Genomic DNA, 19,364 nt, shown 5'->3' on the forward strand with positions numbered 1-19,364 from the left:
CTGCCGTGAAGTAAAGGGAAAAACACAAATACTCCTTTTTAGGTTTTGCAAATTTTTTGAAAGGTACCAAATCCGGCGCCTCAAACTTGATTTCATCCTTTCTTCGCGAAATCCTCGAGAATTATGCTTCGGTTGCATTTAGGGGTACGTAAAAAGTATCAAGGATTTACTGCGTCTATCGATAGGTCTCTTTCAGCGAGTACATCGAAAGGCGCCTAATTATGCTTGACCTCTAAAAAAAAAGTAATCTTTAACTTTGTTTTGCACTTGTTTGGACCTAGTAGGAACCGGTAGGAAATTAGATGGTAGCTTCTATGGACAGGACGGAAACTAAAAGTAGCTGTAAATACTACTGGTAGAGAAGTTCCTCATACTTCTTTCACGGTCTTATAACTTTGCAATTACTGAACGGTTGTAGTCCTCTGCTCCATATTTGGACAAATAATAAAAATATAAAAAGAGCACCCTCATGATTTCTTTCTCCGCAGTAAGCTTCCCAAAAAGATTTTCTTCAAATTGATTATCGCTACTGGAAAAAATGACAGTTGCTCACCATTGCATATTTTTGATAATCTTGGCCTTTCTGGAGCTGCTTAATGTAGCTTCGGGAAGTATAGAAGCGTGCCTGCCAGATGGCCAAAAAAAAAACGGAATGAATATCAACTTTTACCAATACACATTAATGGATTCGTCCACATATTCGAATGCGGCATATATGGCCTATCAATATGCGGAGAAGGCGAAGTTAGGCTCCGTTGGTGGACAAACCACAATTTCAATTAATTATGATATACCATGTGTTAGTGATTTTGGAACTTTTTCGTGTCCTCAAGAAGAATCTTCTAATGAATTTGGTTTCATGTGTAACAATGAATTTTGCTCCAATAGCCAGGCAAGCGCTTACTGGAGTTCAGACCTCTTTGGTTTCTACACTACTCCAACAAACGTAACTGTAGAAATGACAGGCTATTTTTTGCCACCTCAGACTGGTTCATACACATTCAGATTTGCAACAGTAGATGATTCGGCAATTTTATCAGTCGGGGGGAGTGCTGCATTTGAATGTTGCAAACAGGAACAGCCTCCAATTACATCAACTAACTTTACAATCAATGGTATCAAACCATGGGGTGAGAGTGTACCCAATAACATCGAAGGATCAGCCTATATGTATGCTGGCTTCTACTACCCGATCAAGATTGTTTATTCCAATGCTGTCTCATGGGGCACACTTCCGATTAGTGTGACACTGCCAGATGGTACTACTGTTAGTGATGACTTTGATGGGTACGTCTATTCTTTTGGAGATGATCCAAGCCAATCTAATTGTACTATCCCGGACCCTCCGAACTATACCACTGCAGGCATTATAACAACTACAACAGAACCATGGACAGGGACGTTCACCAGTACATCCACTGGAGTGAGCGCTGTTACCGGCACTAATGGCAACCCAACTGATGAAACCGTCATTGTCATCAGAACACCAACAACTGTTAGTACCATCACAACTACAACAGAACCATGGACCGGTACCTTCACTTCTACATCTACTGAAATGACCACTGTCACCGGCACTAATGGTGTTCCAACTGATGAAACCATCATTGTCATCAGAACACCAACAACTGTTAGTACCATCACAACTACAACAGAACCATGGACCGGTACCTTCACTTCTACATCTACTGAAATGACCACTGTCACCGGCACTAATGGTGTTCCAACTGATGAAACCGTCATTGTCATCAGAACACCAACAACTGTTAGTACCATCACAACTACAACAGAACCATGGACAGGGACAGTTACAAGCACATCCACCGAGATGACCACCATCACTGGTACCAACGGTGTTCCAACTGATGAAACCATCATTGTCATCAGAACACCAACAACTGTTAGTACCATCACAACTACAACAGAACCATGGACCGGTACCTTCACTTCTACATCTACTGAAATGACCACTGTCACCGGCACTAATGGTGTTCCAACTGATGAAACCGTCATTGTCATCAGAACACCAACAACTGTTAGTACCATCACAACTACAACAGAACCATGGACAGGGACAGTTACAAGCACATCCACCGAGATGACCACCATCACTGGTACCAACGGTGTTCCAACTGATGAAACCATCATTGTCATCAGAACACCAACAACTGTTAGTACCATCACAACTACAACAGAACCATGGACCGGTACCTTCACTTCTACATCTACTGAAATGACCACTGTCACCGGCACTAATGGTGTTCCAACTGATGAAACCGTCATTGTCATCAGAACACCAACAACTGTTAGTACCATCACAACTACAACAGAACCATGGACAGGGACAGTTACAAGCACATCCACCGAGATGACCACCATCACTGGTACCAACGGTGTTCCAACTGATGAAACCATCATTGTCATCAGAACACCAACAACTGTTAGTACCATCACAACTACAACAGAACCATGGACCGGTACCTTCACTTCTACATCTACTGAAATGACCACTGTCACCGGCACTAATGGTGTTCCAACTGATGAAACCGTCATTGTCATCAGAACACCAACAACTGTTAGTACCATCACAACTACAACAGAACCATGGACAGGGACAGTTACAAGCACATCCACCGAGATGACCACCATCACTGGTACCAACGGTGTTCCAACTGATGAAACCATCATTGTCATCAGAACACCAACAACTGTTAGTACCATCACAACTACAACAGAACCATGGACCGGTACCTTCACTTCTACATCTACTGAAATGACCACTGTCACCGGCACTAACGGTGTTCCAACTGATGAAACCGTCATTGTCATCAGAACACCAACAACTGTTAGTACCATCACAACTACAACAGAACCATGGACCGGTACCTTCACTTCTACATCTACTGAAATGACCACTGTCACCGGCACTAACGGTGTTCCAACTGACGAAACTGTCATTGTTATCAGAACTCCAACCAGTGAAGGTTTGATTACTACCACCACTGAACCATGGACTGGTACTTTCACTTCTACTTCTACTGAAATGACCACTGTCACTGGTACTAATGGTGTTCCAACTGACGAAACTGTCATTGTTATCAGAACTCCAACCAGTGAAGGTTTGATTACTACCACCACTGAACCATGGAGCGGTACTTTTACAACCACGTCTACTGAAATGACCACTGTCACTGGTACTAATGGTGTTCCAACTAATGAAGTAGTGATTTTCATCAGAACTCCAACTAGCAGAGATCTAATCAGCACCACCACTGAACCATGGACTGGTACTTTCACCACCACATCTACTGAAATGACCACTGTCACTGGTACCAACGGTGTTCCAACTGACGAGACCGTCATTGTCATCAGAACTCCAACCAGTGAAGGTTTGATTACTACCACCACTGAACCATGGAGCGGTACTTTTACCACCACGTCTACTGAAATGACCACTGTCACCGGCACTAATGGTGTTCCAACTGACGAAACTGTCATTGTTATCAGAACTCCAACCAGTGAAGGTTTGATTACTACCACCACTGAACCATGGACTGGTACTTTCACTTCTACTTCTACTGAAATGACCACTGTCACTGGTACTAATGGTGTTCCAACTAATGAAGTAGTGATTTTCATCAGAACTCCAACTAGCAGAGATCTAATCAGCACCACCACTGAACCATGGACTGGTACTTTCACCACCACATCTACTGAAATGACCACTGTCACTGGTACCAACGGTGTTCCAACTGACGAGACCGTCATTGTCATCAGAACTCCAACCAGTGAAGGTTTAATCAGCACCACCACTGAACCATGGACTGGTACTTTCACCACCACATCTACTGAAATGACCACTGTCACTGGTACCAACGGTGTTCCAACTGACGAGACCGTCATTGTCATCAGAACTCCAACCAGTGAAGGTTTAATCAGCACCACCACTGAACCATGGACTGGTACTTTCACTTCTACTTCTACTGAAATGACCACTGTCACTGGTACTAATGGTGTTCCAACTGACGAAACTGTCATTGTTATCAGAACTCCAACCAGTGAAGGTTTGATTACTACCACCACTGAACCATGGACTGGTACTTTCACTTCTACTTCTACTGAAATGACCACTGTCACTGGTACTAATGGTGTTCCAACTAATGAAGTAGTGATTTTCATCAGAACTCCAACTAGCAGAGATCTAATCAGCACCACCACTGAACCATGGACTGGTACTTTCACCACCACATCTACTGAAATGACCACTGTCACTGGTACCAACGGTGTTCCAACTGACGAGACCGTCATTGTCATCAGAACTCCAACCAGTGAAGGTTTAATCAGCACCACCACTGAACCATGGACTGGTACTTTCACCACCACATCTACTGAAATGACCACTGTCACTGGTACCAACGGTGTTCCAACTGACGAGACCGTCATTGTCATCAGAACTCCAACCAGTGAAGGTCTAATCAGCACCACCACTGAACCATGGACCGGTACTTTCACTTCTACATCTACTGAAATGACCACTGTCACCGGTACTAACGGTGTGCCAACTAATGAAATAGTGATTTTCATCAGAACTCCAACTAGCAGAGATCTAATCAGCACCACCACTGAACCATGGACTGGTACTTTCACCACCACATCTACTGAAATGACCACTGTCACCGGCACTAATGGTGTTCCAACTGACGAAACTGTCATTGTTATCAGAACTCCAACCAGTGAAGGTTTGATTACTACCACCACTGAACCATGGACTGGTACTTTTACAACCACGTCTACCGAAATGACCACTGTCACTGGAACCAACGGTAAGCCAACCGATGAAACTATTATTGTCATCAGAACCCCACGCAGTGCCAGCTCATCCAGTGTTTCATCTAGCTCTGTCACATCTTCGCATCCAATCATTACCCCCTTGTATCCTAGCAACGGAACTTCAGTCATTCCTTCTTCAGTCATTCCTTCTTCAGTCATTTCTTCTTCAGTCATTTCTTCTTCTGTAACGACTTCCACTTCTATATTCTCTGAATCATCTGCATCATCCGTCATTCCAACCACTAGCTCCACTTCTGGTTCTTCTGAGAGCGAAACGAGTTCAACTGGTTCTTCTACCAGCTATTCTAAGGACCACGAAGCTATTTCTGTTTCCACTTCCTCTTCTATCTCTTCTGAATCACCAAAGTCTTCTACATATTCGTATTCGTCATTACCACCTGTCACCACCACAACGACAAGCGAGCAAACTACCTTGGTCACCGTGACTTCCTGCGCATCTCATGTATGCACCGAGTCCATATCCTCCGCCATTGTTTCCACGGCAACCATTACTGTTAGCGGCGTCACAACAGAATATACCACATGGTGTCCTATTTCTACCACAAAGACAACAAAGCAAACTACAACGACAACAAAGCAAACTACAGAGACAACAAAACAAACTACTGTAGTTACCGTTTCTTCTTGTGAATCTGGCATATGCTCTGAAACTGCTTCTCCAGCCATTGTGTCCACAACCACAGCCACTATTAACGGCGCTACCACAGAATACACGACATGGTGCCCTATTTCCACCACAGAATCTAAGCAACAAACTACGCTAGTTACTGTTACTTCTTGTGAGTCTGGTGTGTGTTCCGAAACTGCCTCCCCTGCTATTGTTTCTACAGCCACGGCTACCGTGAATGATGTCGTTACCGTCTATCCTACATGGAGCCCACAGACTACAAATGAAGGGTCTATCAGCTCTAAAAGTATTAGTGCCGCCAGTGAGACTAATACCATTTCAGAGACTGCTAAGACAAAAACAGTAGGCACCTCTTCGCTTTCAAGATCTGATTATGCTGAAACACACACGGCTTCGGCAACCAGTGTGATCGGTCGCAGCAGTAGTGTTTCTGTATCCGAATCTGCCAACACCAAAGGTCTAACAACTCCCGGGTTGAGTACTGTGTCCCAACAACCTCGTAGCTCTCCTGCCAGTGGCATAGTAGGATCTAGTACTGCCTCTTTAGAAATTTCAACCTACGCTGGCATTGCCAATGGTCTACTGGTCAACAGTGGTCTAAGTGTCTTCATTGCTTCGTTGTTGCTGGCAATTGTTTAATAAAATTCTCGTTCCTTTTACATATTCATGATCTTGTCTTTTATGACAGATTTGCGCAGGACTGTATTATTTCTTCACTATTCCTGCTTCTCAATAACTTTGTTCGTATTTGTAATTTATATGTTTGTAAATTCTTCAATTTGAAATCAGCGTAGAGAAAACTTCTCAAGTGCCGGCAGGGTTTCGTTCCAGAAAGAGTATGTACGAAATTGATTATAGTCGTATAGCACACTAACTATAGATATTATAGACATTCCACTAACCAAAAGCTATTTTTTCATGCGTTGCTGTCCATTTGGAATAACCGGCCAGAGAAGCAGCAGCTTTATTTGAGATTTGTTCTCCGCCTTTATTGATGGCCCTTTCTTACGGAAGCAGAGGTGGAGGTGATTTCTGAGGTCTGGAGTACGCCTGCATTGATTTTAATAAGCTTCCTTTAAGGAGCAAGTTTTCCTCTGTGCCTAAACATCTATAGTCTTGGGTCTTAGCACCCTTCATATCTTCTCCATCCTAACGCTAGTGATATAGCAACGCACAAGCAGGGATGCAGCCTTTTCGCTATGATGTTGGAAAAATGGGGAAACTCTATTTCCCCATATTGTAACCCGTTTTACATACTTTCCAAAAGCGTGTGATTTCCGATTTTATGGAGATAAGGTTAATACGATCGGACCCAAAGAGGAAATCATAAAGGCACTACAGATACGCGAAATGACAGAAGAAGCATACTGCCTGCTGGCATGTTAGTAGCGACGAGGCGCTATTACCGTGAACTCTAGCGCAAACGTCTTGTTATCAGCAATATTCAGGGCAGTTGAAATTCTCGAATCGTCTAAGGAAAAGAACATTGAGATGGCAACCAACCCAACCCTTGCACACGTACAGTTTTTTGCTCTCGACGGCGCTAAAAATAGGACTTGTTACAATGCATAGCCGCTAAAGACGTCCAACCTTGTTAACCGAACTGGATTTCTTGATAAGAACCGTATCGTCAAGAATCAAGGATTCATACAGGCGTAAATATGGCTCGTAAGAACATGTTAAAGTAAGCCGAATGCGCGCACTATAGAGAAATTTTGAGGAAATATAACAATCCATACAGCTTGCCAATTGACACGTGACTCACACTATGGAAAGTGTCTAAAAGACTACCAAGAACTACGTAATTTGGGAAGAGTACATGGTAAGATGGCGACGATTACATCAAGACCAATTTTCGGGTGCCCCTCTAAGAAAAACTTGAGAAACAGAGACAAAGTATCCAAACCAAGCATAAGGTAATTGATGGTAGGAACAGACCACCTAGTCTGTACGGATGAAATGTTCACGAAAACGGGCGTTGTACTGGTATGGAAAGTACCGGTTATCCGTTTGTCCTTTTTCTTTTTCTTTTTCTTTTTTTTTTTTTCTCTTTTGTCTTTTGCACCGCTTGTATATGGGTATGAAACAAGTTCAAGAATTTATAGTGGAAACCACAGGTTCAGTCTTTTATAATCCGGATGACATTGCGCGTTTCCTCTTAGACAACGCTGAAAAAGATTATTCAACGAGACGGAGTAATTCTCGCCAGGAATAGGATGTTGATTGACTTTTGTTATGGTTATGTGAAAGGGACCCACGGAAGAGAGCGCCTTCTTTTACAGGGACTTTTGTCAGCCACCTCTCCGCGGAAAACAAATGCCGTTCGCGTTGCAGTAAGATTAGGTAGCCGTGCGCTTCAGGGACAGAAAAGAAACATTTCGCGGCCACGGCCAAACAATGCATTCTTTTTCTCGAGATTAGCTAACTAGATTTCCTGTCCTTTCAAGTTGTATATGACTATCCTTTCTTTTTTTTTTTTTAGGGCGTATGATCTGTTCTGAGCGAAAGTTACAGGTCCTTGCTTGAATAAGCATTTAGCAGAGTAACGACGTGCTGAAAGTAGTTAAAAGCTTGCTCCCGGTAGCAAGCACTCTTACCCCTTTCCCCGCTCTTGTTTTCGCGTGCCTCTTCTACAGTAATTTGGGTAGGTTGAAATCGCGTTCTGCTGCTAATGCTGTTCTCCTTGTTGTTGTTGTTGTTTTGGTGAATTACTTATGTTATTCTGCAAATTAGCACCTCGTTCCCTGTTTGGCAAACGCGCGCGTACAAGCCTTACAGGGCTTGCGAATGTTCTTCATAGAAATGCGTGCACAAAAATTTTGATCTAGCTCATCATCGGTCTCTATAGCTTCGGGCTTCATAGTAATGAGTTCGGAGTCCGTGAGTAATAGCAAGAAGAAGTATATAAAAAGCAGTAATATGCTTGAATATGCTTCATTGCTACAGGTTCTTCATAGTTATTCTTGTTCTCATAATAGCAGCCTAACAATAACAAATTTTCATCTTCGCAAACTTTGCTATTTCTTTCTTTTATTGGTAAAATCTCACCCATTCTAAAAAAGAGATGTTCAATCGTTTTAACAAATTCCAAGCTGCTGTAGCTTTGGCCTTACTCTCCCAAAGCGCTCTCGGTGACTCATACACCAATAGCACTTCCTCTGCTGACTTGAGTTCTATCACTTCCGTCTCTTCAGCCAGTGCAAGTGCCACTGCTTCCGACTCACTTTCTTCCAGCGACGGTACCGTTTATTTGCCATCCACAACAATCAGCGGTGATCTCACAGTTACTGGTAAAGTAATTGCAACCGAAGCCGTCGAAGTCGCTTCAGGTGGTAAACTAACTTTGCTTGACGGTGAAAAATACGTCTTCTCATCTGATCTAAAAGTTCATGGTGAACTGATCGTCGAAAAATCCGAAACAAGCTACGAAGGTACCGCCTTCGACGTCTCTGGTGAGACTTTCGAAGTTTCCGGTAACTTCAGTGCTGAAGAAACTGGTGCTGTCTCTGCATCTATCTATTCATTCACACCTAGCTCCTTCAAGAGCAGCGGTGACATTTCCTTGAGTCTGTCAAAAGCCAAGAAGGGTGAAGTCACCTTCTCTCCATATTCCAACGCTGGTACCTTTTCCTTGTCAAATGCTATTCTCAACGGTGGTTCTGTCTCCGGTTTGCAACGTAGAGACGACGATGAAGGTTCAGTAAACAACGGTGAAATCAATCTAGACAACGGAAGTACCTATGTTATCGTCGAACCAGTTTCCGGAAACGGTACAGTCAACATCATCTCTGGTAACCTTTACTTACACTACCCAAACACCTTCACTGGCCAAACTGTTGTGTTCAAGGGTGAAGGCGTTCTTGCCGTTGACCCAACCGAAACCAACACTACTCCAATTCCTGTGGTTGGTTACACTGGTAAGAACCAAATTGTCATCACTGCAGACATCACTGCTCTTTCTTACGACGGTACTACCGGTGTCTTGACTGCAACCCAGGGAAACTCACAATTCTCTTTCGCTATCGGTACCGGATTCTCTAGTTCTGGTTTCAGCGTTTCGGAGGGAATCTTTGCAGGCGCCTACGCTTATTACCTAAACTATGACGGTGTTATCGCTACTAGTGCCGCATCTTCATCCACTTCCACTACCTCTGGTGCTTTCTCCACTGCTACTGGCTTAGTCACTTCATCCTCTAACGCTACAGCAACTGCTACAGCTTCAACTACAGCTTCAACTACCGTCTCATCTACCGCCTCATCCAGCGTCTCAGACTCATTCATCTCTTCATCTAGTGCCTCTGTCTCTGGTGTATCCAACTCCACCACAGCCTCTGGTTCAATCACTTCTGCTCCTTCTGCTGCTTCTACCACCAGCTTCACCTCAGATTCCGCTTCTGTCTACACTACAACATTAACTTACTTGAATGCCACAAGTACAGTCGTGGTTTCCTGTTCAGAAACAACCGACGCTAGCGGTAATATTTACACCATTACCACAACCGTCCCATGCTCCTCTACCACTGCCACCATCACCTCTTGTGACGAAAACGGATGCCATGTTCCAGCACCAACTGCTACCGACGCAACTACAACCGTTTCTTCTAAATCATACACCACCGTTACCGTTACTCACTGTGACGACAACGGCTGTAACACTAAGACTGTCACTTCTGAATGTTTCAAAGAAACTGCAGCAACCACCATCTCTCCAAAATCATACACCACTGTTACCGTTACCCACTGTGACAACAATGGTTGTAACGTCAAGACTGTCACTTCCGAGGCTTCTAAACAAACGTCATTGGCCACTGCTAATTCCGGAGCTTTTAGCACAGTCACCAAATCTGCTGCTCCAACTTCTCATACTGTTGCTTCTAGCATCACCACTGGTATCATCGTCCAATCTGAAGGTATTGCTGCTGGTTTGAGAACCAATGCTTTGAGCACTTTGGCCGGTATTTTCATCCTTGCTTTTTTTTAACTGAGTGGGTAATTGTACTTCACTAAAATAATTAAGTAGAAATTTTTCAATATATAAATCTCAATGTAAACGTTCAAGTGATTTTAGCTTTAAGTAGTTGAAGAATACTGTTTTTTTTCTTTTTTCGTTGTAAATTTGAACTTGTGTTTCAACTATAAAGTGTCAGAAAAGACAGAACTTAGCGAAGGCACCACCACTATGGGAATGGACACATTCTTTTAATTCTTTCACTTTTTTTCGCGCGGTTTGTGAATTTTTCGTGGATTTCTTTCCATCTATAGCCGAGATAAAGGATAATGAATAATATTTGCAATGTCTTCCTATGCGCAAAAGAGGAGGAAGCTTTGAAGTCGCCGCACGTGGTAATCACATGACCCTGAGTCAGCCCTTCATTGAGACATGTAAACGTGTAATATGGAGTATGTCATGGATACTATCAACAAGAGCCGACAAATGTATTTTTTTTCTGCAATTCTGGAGTTGCCTGCTGAATATAGGTAGATGTAAATAAAGTATATAATGAAATGTTTAGTGAAGGACAAAAAAAAAAAAGAAAAGTGATGGATGAAAAAGAACAGTAATTTAAAAATGAATTAGATACTTAATCTACCATAAAGATTGCATATGATTTTATAGAGGATTTGAGTTCCTTTAGGTGGATCTCCCTTCTGATTTTGTACCCTCTGAATCATTGAGTCATGCAATGTTGATTCGAGCATAAGAAGAGGCAGAGTATGGGGAAAAAGAAAAAAAAACAAGCAAACGAACCAAGGAATCCGAAAAATTCACGATGAAATAGTGTTGCTTCCCCTCCCTATTTGTATATAACATGGTACAATCTTGCCAATAAAACAAAAAAAGAAATGTAATAAAAAATAGAGAGTCTTGGTTTTATTATAGCTTACTTAGTTCATGCTGGCAGAATCCCGCAATCCGTCGATCTTCCCAACATATGTGCGAACATCAATTAACCCAAGAGGATCTAGACTTCGATAAAAAACACGTATGGCACCCGTACACATCAATAACTACTCCATTGAAAGTGTACCCTGTTACTAAAGCAGAAGGAAGTTATCTGTACCTCGATAATGACACCAAGGTAGTAGATGGTATGGCAAGCTGGTGGTGCGTTCAACAAGGATACAACAATCCTAGACTAAATGCAGCCGCCATTTCACAGATTAATAAAATGTCGCATGTAATGTTTGGTGGAATTACTCATAGGCCCGGAATTGATTTTTGTAAAAAGTTGCTCGCTTTATTGCCGGATTCCATGGAATGTGTTTTACTGGCAGATTCCGGGTCTATTTCTGTTGATATTGCAATGAAGATGGCTCTGAGATACTACCATTCACTGGGGGATACATCGAAAAAAAGGTTTTTGACAATTAAAAAGGGCTACCACGGTGATGCGTTTGGAGCCGTGTCAGTTTGCGATCCCGTCAATTCAAGGCATAGTACTTATAACGGATTTGTCGCTGAAAACATATTCTGCAAAGCTCCAGAAGTCCGCTTTGATTGTCGTGAAAAGGACGTTGAGAAACTGGTTGAGGAACTCGACGTAAAACCATTTGCTAAGATTATTCATAAACGCCATAGTGAAATTTCTGGTGTTGTGATGGAGAGCATAGTGCAGGGTGCTGGTGGTCTAAGAATGTATCATCCATACTTCTTGAAACGTGTTCGTGAGCTTTGCAACGAATTCAATATTTTGCTAATCCTTGACGAAGTCGCAGTAGGGCTTGGAAGAACCGGTATGCTCTTTGGGTTTGAGCATGCAGGGATAGTGCCAGACATAGTCTGTTTAGGTAAGACTTTGACGGCCGGGTATTTGACATTATCTGCAACAGTTACCACCAGAAAGATTGGTGATCAGATCTCTAGTGGACCTGAGGGCTGCTTCATGCACGGACAAACCTATATGGCCAATCCGTTAGCATGCGCTGTTGCAAGTGAAAACTTGTCGATTTTGATGGAAGGTAAATGGAAATCTCAAGTTAGACAAATAGAAGCGCAGTTGAAAAATGAGCTTTTGCCTTTACTGGAACACCCCATCGTAGCTGATGTGAGGATCCTAGGGGCTATAGGTGTTGTCGAGGTTACGAAACGTGTGAACGTCGAAGTCTTGCAAGAGCGGTTTATCAAGGCAGGAGCATGGATTAGACCCTTCGGTAACATAATCTATATTCTGCCTCCATATGTAATTACCTCTGAAGAGCTGACCATCTTGACAGAAGCTATCCAATCCGTTCTTGACTTTATTTAGCTTAGTTTTGAGAAAAAACCAGGTAAGCTTAAGGTATATAAAAAAGTACATAAGAGAAAGTAGAATGTCATTTTTTTAAGCATTATTTTTAAGACACCTTCAGCCGCGCGGCGCGTCAGAAGAATCATACGTCTATGACTTCACCAAAGGCAACGACTGACATTCGTTTTTGTGAGAGGCCACCTGCGGTTAACGTTGTTGCTGATGACTCATGGATTGGGAAGGAGACATCATTCGTAGACTAATTTTTGAACAACTGTAAATCCGTAGTCAGGACCCAACAATCCAATTTTTCTAAGCCCAATGTAGATTTAAACATGAATGCAACCATAAGTCCAACCGGATGCAACTGGATGCAACCTTATGCAACCGTAGACGCAAACATTTTTGTATACGTTATACTCAACGGAGAGCTCAAACTTGTGACCAGCTTCAATATGGCAATTTTTACTCAAATTACCTCGGAAGAAGGTGGCCTGCTATACTTTTAGAAACGTATATAAAAACCGTCACCTCATGAAAATTACTGGATGAAAAAAGAAGAGGCATGTGGCAATCCTTATTCTTCTAATAATTGCAGTTTAAAACAATATCAAACACTTGGCACAATGAATACGAAATCACTTCACTTTTATGAACCATTCGAAATTGATGGTCAAAGATACATTAAAATGACTGAGAGGGAAGACCTTGGCGTATATGAGCCTGGACTAACACAGGATGCATTCACTGCCAAGGACAAGTATGATTACAAAGGAATCATAGAAAATCTGGAAAAATATGGGCTCTGTGTAGTCCCAAACTTCATAAAACCATCCAAATGTGATCAGATATTGGAGGAGCTTGGTCCCCATTTCTACAGGCACGACGCATGGCAAGGTTCGCCATTCCCAAAGGAAACTACGGTAGTGACAAGGGCGGTCCTCCACTCGCCTACCGTCTTGAAGGATGTTGTATCCGACCGTCTATTTTGCGACATGGCAAACCATTTTTTAAATGAGCAAAATTACTTCATGACCGGAAATGTCATTAGGAAGTGTTCAAGTGGTATTCAGCTGAACTCTGGTATTGTCTACAAGGTTGGTGCTGGCGCTGGTGACCAGGGCTATCATCGAGAAGACCACATCCATCATACCATCCACCAAGCATGTGACCATTTCCAATATGGAAAGGAAACGCTACTTGGAGTAGGGGTGGCTTTTACAGATATGAACAAAGCTAACGGAGCCACACGTGTAATCATTGGTTCACATTTGTGGGGTCCACACGATTCGTGTGGGAGGTTTGACAAGAGGATGGAGTTTCATGTAAATGCTAGAAAGGGCGACGCGGTTTTATTCTTGGGGAGCCTTTACCATGCTGCAAGTGCCAATCATACCCTAGAAGATAGAATTGCGGGATATTTCTTTATGTCACAGGGCTACTTAAAACAAGAGGAGAATCTTCACTTCGGAATGGACCCTAAAGTCTTCAAAGATATGTCACTGGATACTTTGCAACTCTTGGGATTGAGAACTAGTGAGCCGTATTGTGGCCACATAGATTACAAAAGTCCAGGACATCTTGCGAACCCTAGCTTGTTTAAAAACGAAGTTGAAAAAGGATATTACGGTGAGACAATCAAGATTAATTATGATGATAAAAAATGAAAAGTGTCATTTCTACCACTAATAAATGCGTCGTTTCTATATATCAAAGTGAGAAAATAAAAATAATGTGATTCTTTAATTCTTTAATTCTTTAATTCTTTCGATTTTTTTTTTTTTTTTTTTTTTTTTCAGTTTTCCTCTACTTCCTCTATCTTACTTTTGACATTTCCTTCATTGTAAGCAGTCACTGTCTAATAAACTTTTAACGACAGCGAAAACCTTGATAAGCTTTTTCTTATACGCTATCGCCATATTTATTAAATCACCACGTTTTTTCATGATATATTGTAGTTCATATGCTACAAAAAAAAGAAGGAAGGGAAAGAAAGGCAAGAGTGAAAAGGTAATAGAAAACAAAACACATCCCTAAACGAAGCCGCATAATCTTGGCGTTCACACGTGGGTTTAAAAAAGGGGAAATATATGGTTTCGGACCCTGTTTACCGGAGAGATCCCATATTCCGCACGTCCCATTACCAAATTGGTCATCTCACTAGGTCTGTTATACCCGTTTGGGCATGAGCATAAACAGCGTCGAATTGTCAAGTAAAACGTATATAAGCTCTGAAAATTTCGAAAACTTTAGGCTCAGTTTGACCATGGTCCTGAAATAGGAGTTTGAAAGAGCAGCAGCAAATAGAGCAAGAACATCCTCAAGAATATCAATGTTCAAGTCAGCCGTTTATTCAATTTTAGCCGCTTCTTTGGTTAATGCAGGCACCATACCTCTCGGAAAACTATCTGACATTGATAAGATCGGAACACAAAAGGAAATTTTCCCATTCTTGGGTGGTTCCGGGCCATACTACTCTTTCCCTGGTGATTATGGTATTTCTCGTGAATTGCCGGAAAGTTGTGAAATGAAACAAGTGCAAATGGTTGGTAGACACGGTGAAAGATACCCCACCGTCAGCAAAGCTAAGAGTATCATGACAACATGGTACAAGTTGAGTAACTATACTGGTGAGTTCAACGGAGCATTGTCTTTCTTGAACGATGACTACGAATTTTTCATTCGCAACACCAATAACTTAGAAATGGAAACCACGCTTGCCAATTCGGTCGACGTTTTGAACCCATATACTGGGGAGATGAATGCTAAAAGACATGCCCGTGATTTCTTGGCGCAATATGGCTACATGGTCGAAAATCAAACCAGTTTTGCCGTTTTTACCTCTAACTCGAACAGATGCCATGACACCGCCCAGTATTTCATTGACGGTTTAGGTGACCAATTCAACATCTCCTTGCAAACCATCAGTGAAGCCGAGTCTGCTGGTGCCAATACTCTGAGTGCCCATCATTCGTGTCCTGCTTGGGACGATGATGTCAACGATGACATTTTGGAAGAATACGATACCAAATATTTGAGTGGTATTGCCAAGAGATTAAATAAGGAAAACAAGGGCTTGAACCTGACTTCAAGCGACGCAAATACCTTTTTTGCATGGTGTGCATATGAATTGAACGCTAGAGGTTACAGTGACATCTGCAGCATCTTTACCAAAGATGAATTGGTCCGTTTCTCCTACGGCCAAGACTTGGAAACTTATTATCAAACGGGACCAGGTTATGACGTTGTTAGATCCGTCGGTGCCAACTTGTTCAATGCTTCAGTGAAACTACTGAAAGAAAGTGAGGTCCAGGACCAAAAGGTTTGGTTGAGTTTCACCCACGATACCGATATTTTGAACTATTTGACTACTATTGGCATTATCGATGACAAAAATAACCTGACCGCCGAATACGTTCCATTCATGGGCAACACTTTCCACAGATCCTGGTACGTTCCGCAAGGTGCTCGTGTTTACACTGAAAAGTTCCAGTGTTCCAATGACACCTATGTTAGATACGTCATCAACGATGCTGTCGTTCCAATTGAAACCTGTTCCACTGGCCCAGGGTTCTCTTGTGAAATAAACGACTTCTACGACTATGCTGAAAAGAGAGTAGCTGGTACTGATTTCCTAAAGGTCTGTAACGTCAGCAGCGTCAGTAACTCTACTGAATTGACCTTTTTCTGGGACTGGAATACCAAGCAGTACAACGACACTTTATTAAAACAATAAATAGATAATACGATTATGTAATTTTAGAAACTAATTATGAATACCGATTTTTTCCTTCACTTTTGCTGGCGAGAAATACGAAATTGCAATAACGATCACAGTCCAAAGAGTTTAAGCACGAAGGCACACTACGTGATTACTCAATCATTCTTTAGCAAAACAAAGACAGTAAGAGTATACGTGTAAGAAATAAGAAACGCAATCATTTAGTGAAATAAACACAACATGCCGTTTACATGAGATGGTACAACGTTTTAATATAGTGTCAGGGCAAGTACATGATAATATCGTTTCAAGATGATGCTAGAGTAAAAGTATGAAGTGAAAGAAAAGGGCAATTGATTGACAGATCGGGTGTTGTAGGATGATATAGTGGCACATGATCTATAGTGGCACATGATCTATAGATGATCGGTTGACCACAGTATTATATAGTAACATCCGTATGAGTATATATCCTACCATGTCTGTTCTCTACATTGCTTTTTCATTCAAAATTATTGGTTTTCCTAACCGCCGCGCAGGCACGCCGCGCATTTCTTTTCCTCGAAGAAAGCGGAAAAAAAAAATAAAAAAAAAAAATAAAAAAAAAAGTATAAATAGTGGAGTCTTTTCCCATTTAACATTTAGAAAAAATTCGACTGGAAATTTTTTGCTGAACATTTAACCGGAGAACCTTGGTGGCTTTTTCTCAGTTTCGTGGGCTTGTACATTTTACCTAGTATGCTGGGAACTTTTTTTCCTGTATTCTATTCTATTTCTTGCCTTACTTTTCTTATTATTTTTTTATTCGTTTATAACAAACTAAAAGAAGTAAATATTTTCAGTTTCAATTGATAACAACCCAAATACGTAAAAGCAATGGCCGCTATTAAAGACTACAAGACCGCACTGCAATTTGCCAAGAGCCTTCCAAGACTGGATGGTTTGTCTGTGCAGGAATTGATGGACTCCAAGATCAGAGGTGGGTTGACTTATAACGATTTTTTGATCTTACCAGGTTTAGTCGATTTTGCGTCCTCTGAAGTTAGCCTACAGACTAAGCTGACCAGGAATATCACTTTAAACATTCCATTGGTTTCCTCTCCAATGGACACTGTGACAGAATCGGAAATGGCCATCTTTATGGCTCTGTCGGGTGGTATCGGTTTCGTTCACCATAACTGTACGCCCGAGGACCAAGCTGACATGGTCAGAAGGGTCAAGAACTATGAAAATGGGTTTATTAACAACCCTATTGTGATTTCTCCAACAACCACCGTTGGTGAAGCTAAGAGCATGAAGAAAAAGTATGGATTTGCAGGCTTCCCTGTCACGGAAGATGGCAAGAGAAATGCAAAGTTGGTGGGAGTCATCACTTCTCGTGATATACAGTTCGTTGAGGACGACTCTTTACTCGTTCAGGATGTCATGACCAAGAACGCTGTTACCGGTGCACAAGGTATCACGTTATCAGAAGGTAACGAGATTCTAAAGAAAATCAAAAAGGGTAGGCTATTGATTGTTGATGAAAAGGGTAACTTAGTTTCTATGCTTTCCAGAACTGATTTAATGAAGAATCAAAACTACCCATTAGCGTCCAAATCTGCCAACACCAAGCAATTGCTATGTGGTGCTTCCATTGGTACTATGGACGCTGATAAAGAAAGACTAAGATTATTGGTCAAAGCCGGCTTGGATGTCGTCATATTGGATTCATCCCAAGGCAACTCTATTTTCCAATTGAACATGCTCAAGTGGGTCAAAGAGAGTTTCGCAGGTCTGGAAGTCATCGCTGGTAACGTTGTGACCAGGGAACAAGCTGCCAATTTGATTGCTGCCGGTGCGGATGGTTTGAGAATCGGTATGGGAACTGGCTCTATTTGTATCACTCAAGAAGTTATGGCTTGTGGTAGGCCACAAGGTACAGCGGTCTACAACGTGTGTGAATTTGCTAACCAGTTCGGTGTTCCATGTATGGCTGATGGTGGTGTTCAAAACATCGGTCACATTACCAAGGCGTTGGCTCTTGGATCTTCTACTGTTATGATGGGTGGTATGTTGGCTGGTACTACGGAATCACCAGGTGAGTATTTCTATCAAGATGGTAAAAGATTGAAGGCGTACCGTGGTATGGGTTCCATTGACGCCATGCAAAAGACTGGTACTAAAGGGAATGCATCTACGTCTCGTTACTTTTCAGAATTTGACAGCGTTTTGGTTGCACAGGGTGTCTCCGGCGCTGTCGTTGACAAAGGATCCATTAAGAAATTTATTCCGTACTTGTACAATGGATTACAACATTCTTGCCAAGACATTGGCTGTAGGTCGTTAACTGTATTAAAGAAGAATGTCCAGAGCGGTAAAGTTAGATTTGAATTCAGAACGGCTTCTGCTCAACTAGAAGGTGGTGTTAATAACTTACATTCTTACGAAAAGCGTTTACATAACTGAATGTTCGAATGGGATCATTAATACAATAGTAGTGATGAGATGTTATGTTTAAGATATTTCGCCTATGTTAATATATAGTGTGTTTATACCTTCTTATTGATAAATAGTATATTTTTATGTTTAGGTGATTTTAGTTGTGATTATTTGGTGGTATTTATATTAGTACATATAAAATGGGTAGTGGATATTTGTATAAAAACGTTATAAAGCATGAAGTTAAGAGTATTTATATGATAATTGAGGTTATGTGATCAGTTATAGATATTAAAATGTGGATAATCGTGGGTTTTATGGGTAAATGGCACAGGGTATAAACCGCTGAGGCAAGTGCCGTGTATGGTGATGTGGTGATGTATATGGTATTGATCGAGTAGAAGATAGCTTAGTGTAGAGGATTATGGCGGGGTAAGTTGGGTGATGTGTTCTATAGCGTCCGTGTGCGTAAGCGATATCGTTAAATAAATAAAAGGTGAGTATGGTAGATTTA

The 19,364-nt window shown here is 41.8% G+C and overlaps 6 protein-coding genes across 6 annotated transcripts; all 6 read left to right on the top strand.

The window, feature by feature from the left end:
- Window positions 1-538: 538 nt before the first annotated feature.
- On the top strand, window positions 539-6,118 carry SPAR_H02530 (uncharacterized protein; the record flags this gene model as incomplete). Its single annotated transcript, XM_033910989.1, has 1 exon — window positions 539-6,118. One exon carries the CDS (start codon window positions 539-541, stop codon window positions 6,116-6,118), a length of 5,580 nt encoding a protein of 1,859 aa, XP_033766880.1.
- Window positions 6,119-8,543: 2,425 nt separating this feature from the next.
- On the top strand, window positions 8,544-10,460 carry SPAR_H02540 (uncharacterized protein; the record flags this gene model as incomplete). Its single annotated transcript, XM_033910990.1, has 1 exon — window positions 8,544-10,460. The coding sequence occupies one exon, from the start codon at window positions 8,544-8,546 to the stop codon at window positions 10,458-10,460; it is 1,917 nt and encodes a 638-aa protein (XP_033766881.1).
- Window positions 10,461-11,412: 952 nt separating this feature from the next.
- On the top strand, window positions 11,413-12,726 carry SPAR_H02545 (uncharacterized protein; the record flags this gene model as incomplete). Its single annotated transcript, XM_033910991.1, has 1 exon — window positions 11,413-12,726. The coding sequence occupies one exon, from the start codon at window positions 11,413-11,415 to the stop codon at window positions 12,724-12,726; it is 1,314 nt and encodes a 437-aa protein (XP_033766882.1).
- A 608-nt stretch (window positions 12,727-13,334) lies between these two features.
- Window positions 13,335-14,375, top strand: SPAR_H02550 (phytanoyl-CoA dioxygenase family protein; the record flags this gene model as incomplete). The annotated part of the gene is made up of 1 exon (XM_033910992.1): window positions 13,335-14,375. The coding sequence occupies one exon, from the start codon at window positions 13,335-13,337 to the stop codon at window positions 14,373-14,375; it is 1,041 nt and encodes a 346-aa protein (XP_033766883.1).
- A 665-nt stretch (window positions 14,376-15,040) lies between these two features.
- Window positions 15,041-16,444, top strand: SPAR_H02560 (histidine phosphatase family protein; the record flags this gene model as incomplete). Its single annotated transcript, XM_033910993.1, has 1 exon — window positions 15,041-16,444. The coding sequence occupies one exon, from the start codon at window positions 15,041-15,043 to the stop codon at window positions 16,442-16,444; it is 1,404 nt and encodes a 467-aa protein (XP_033766884.1).
- Window positions 16,445-17,305: 861 nt separating this feature from the next.
- On the top strand, window positions 17,306-18,877 carry SPAR_H02570 (IMP dehydrogenase; the record flags this gene model as incomplete). The annotated part of the gene is made up of 1 exon (XM_033910994.1): window positions 17,306-18,877. The coding sequence occupies one exon, from the start codon at window positions 17,306-17,308 to the stop codon at window positions 18,875-18,877; it is 1,572 nt and encodes a 523-aa protein (XP_033766885.1).
- Between the last annotated feature and the right edge of the window lie 487 nt (window positions 18,878-19,364).

The sequence above is a fragment of the Saccharomyces paradoxus genome, chromosome VIII, assembly GCF_002079055.1.
Source record: "Saccharomyces paradoxus chromosome VIII, complete sequence".
NCBI classification, from domain to species: domain Eukaryota; kingdom Fungi; phylum Ascomycota; class Saccharomycetes; order Saccharomycetales; family Saccharomycetaceae; genus Saccharomyces; species Saccharomyces paradoxus.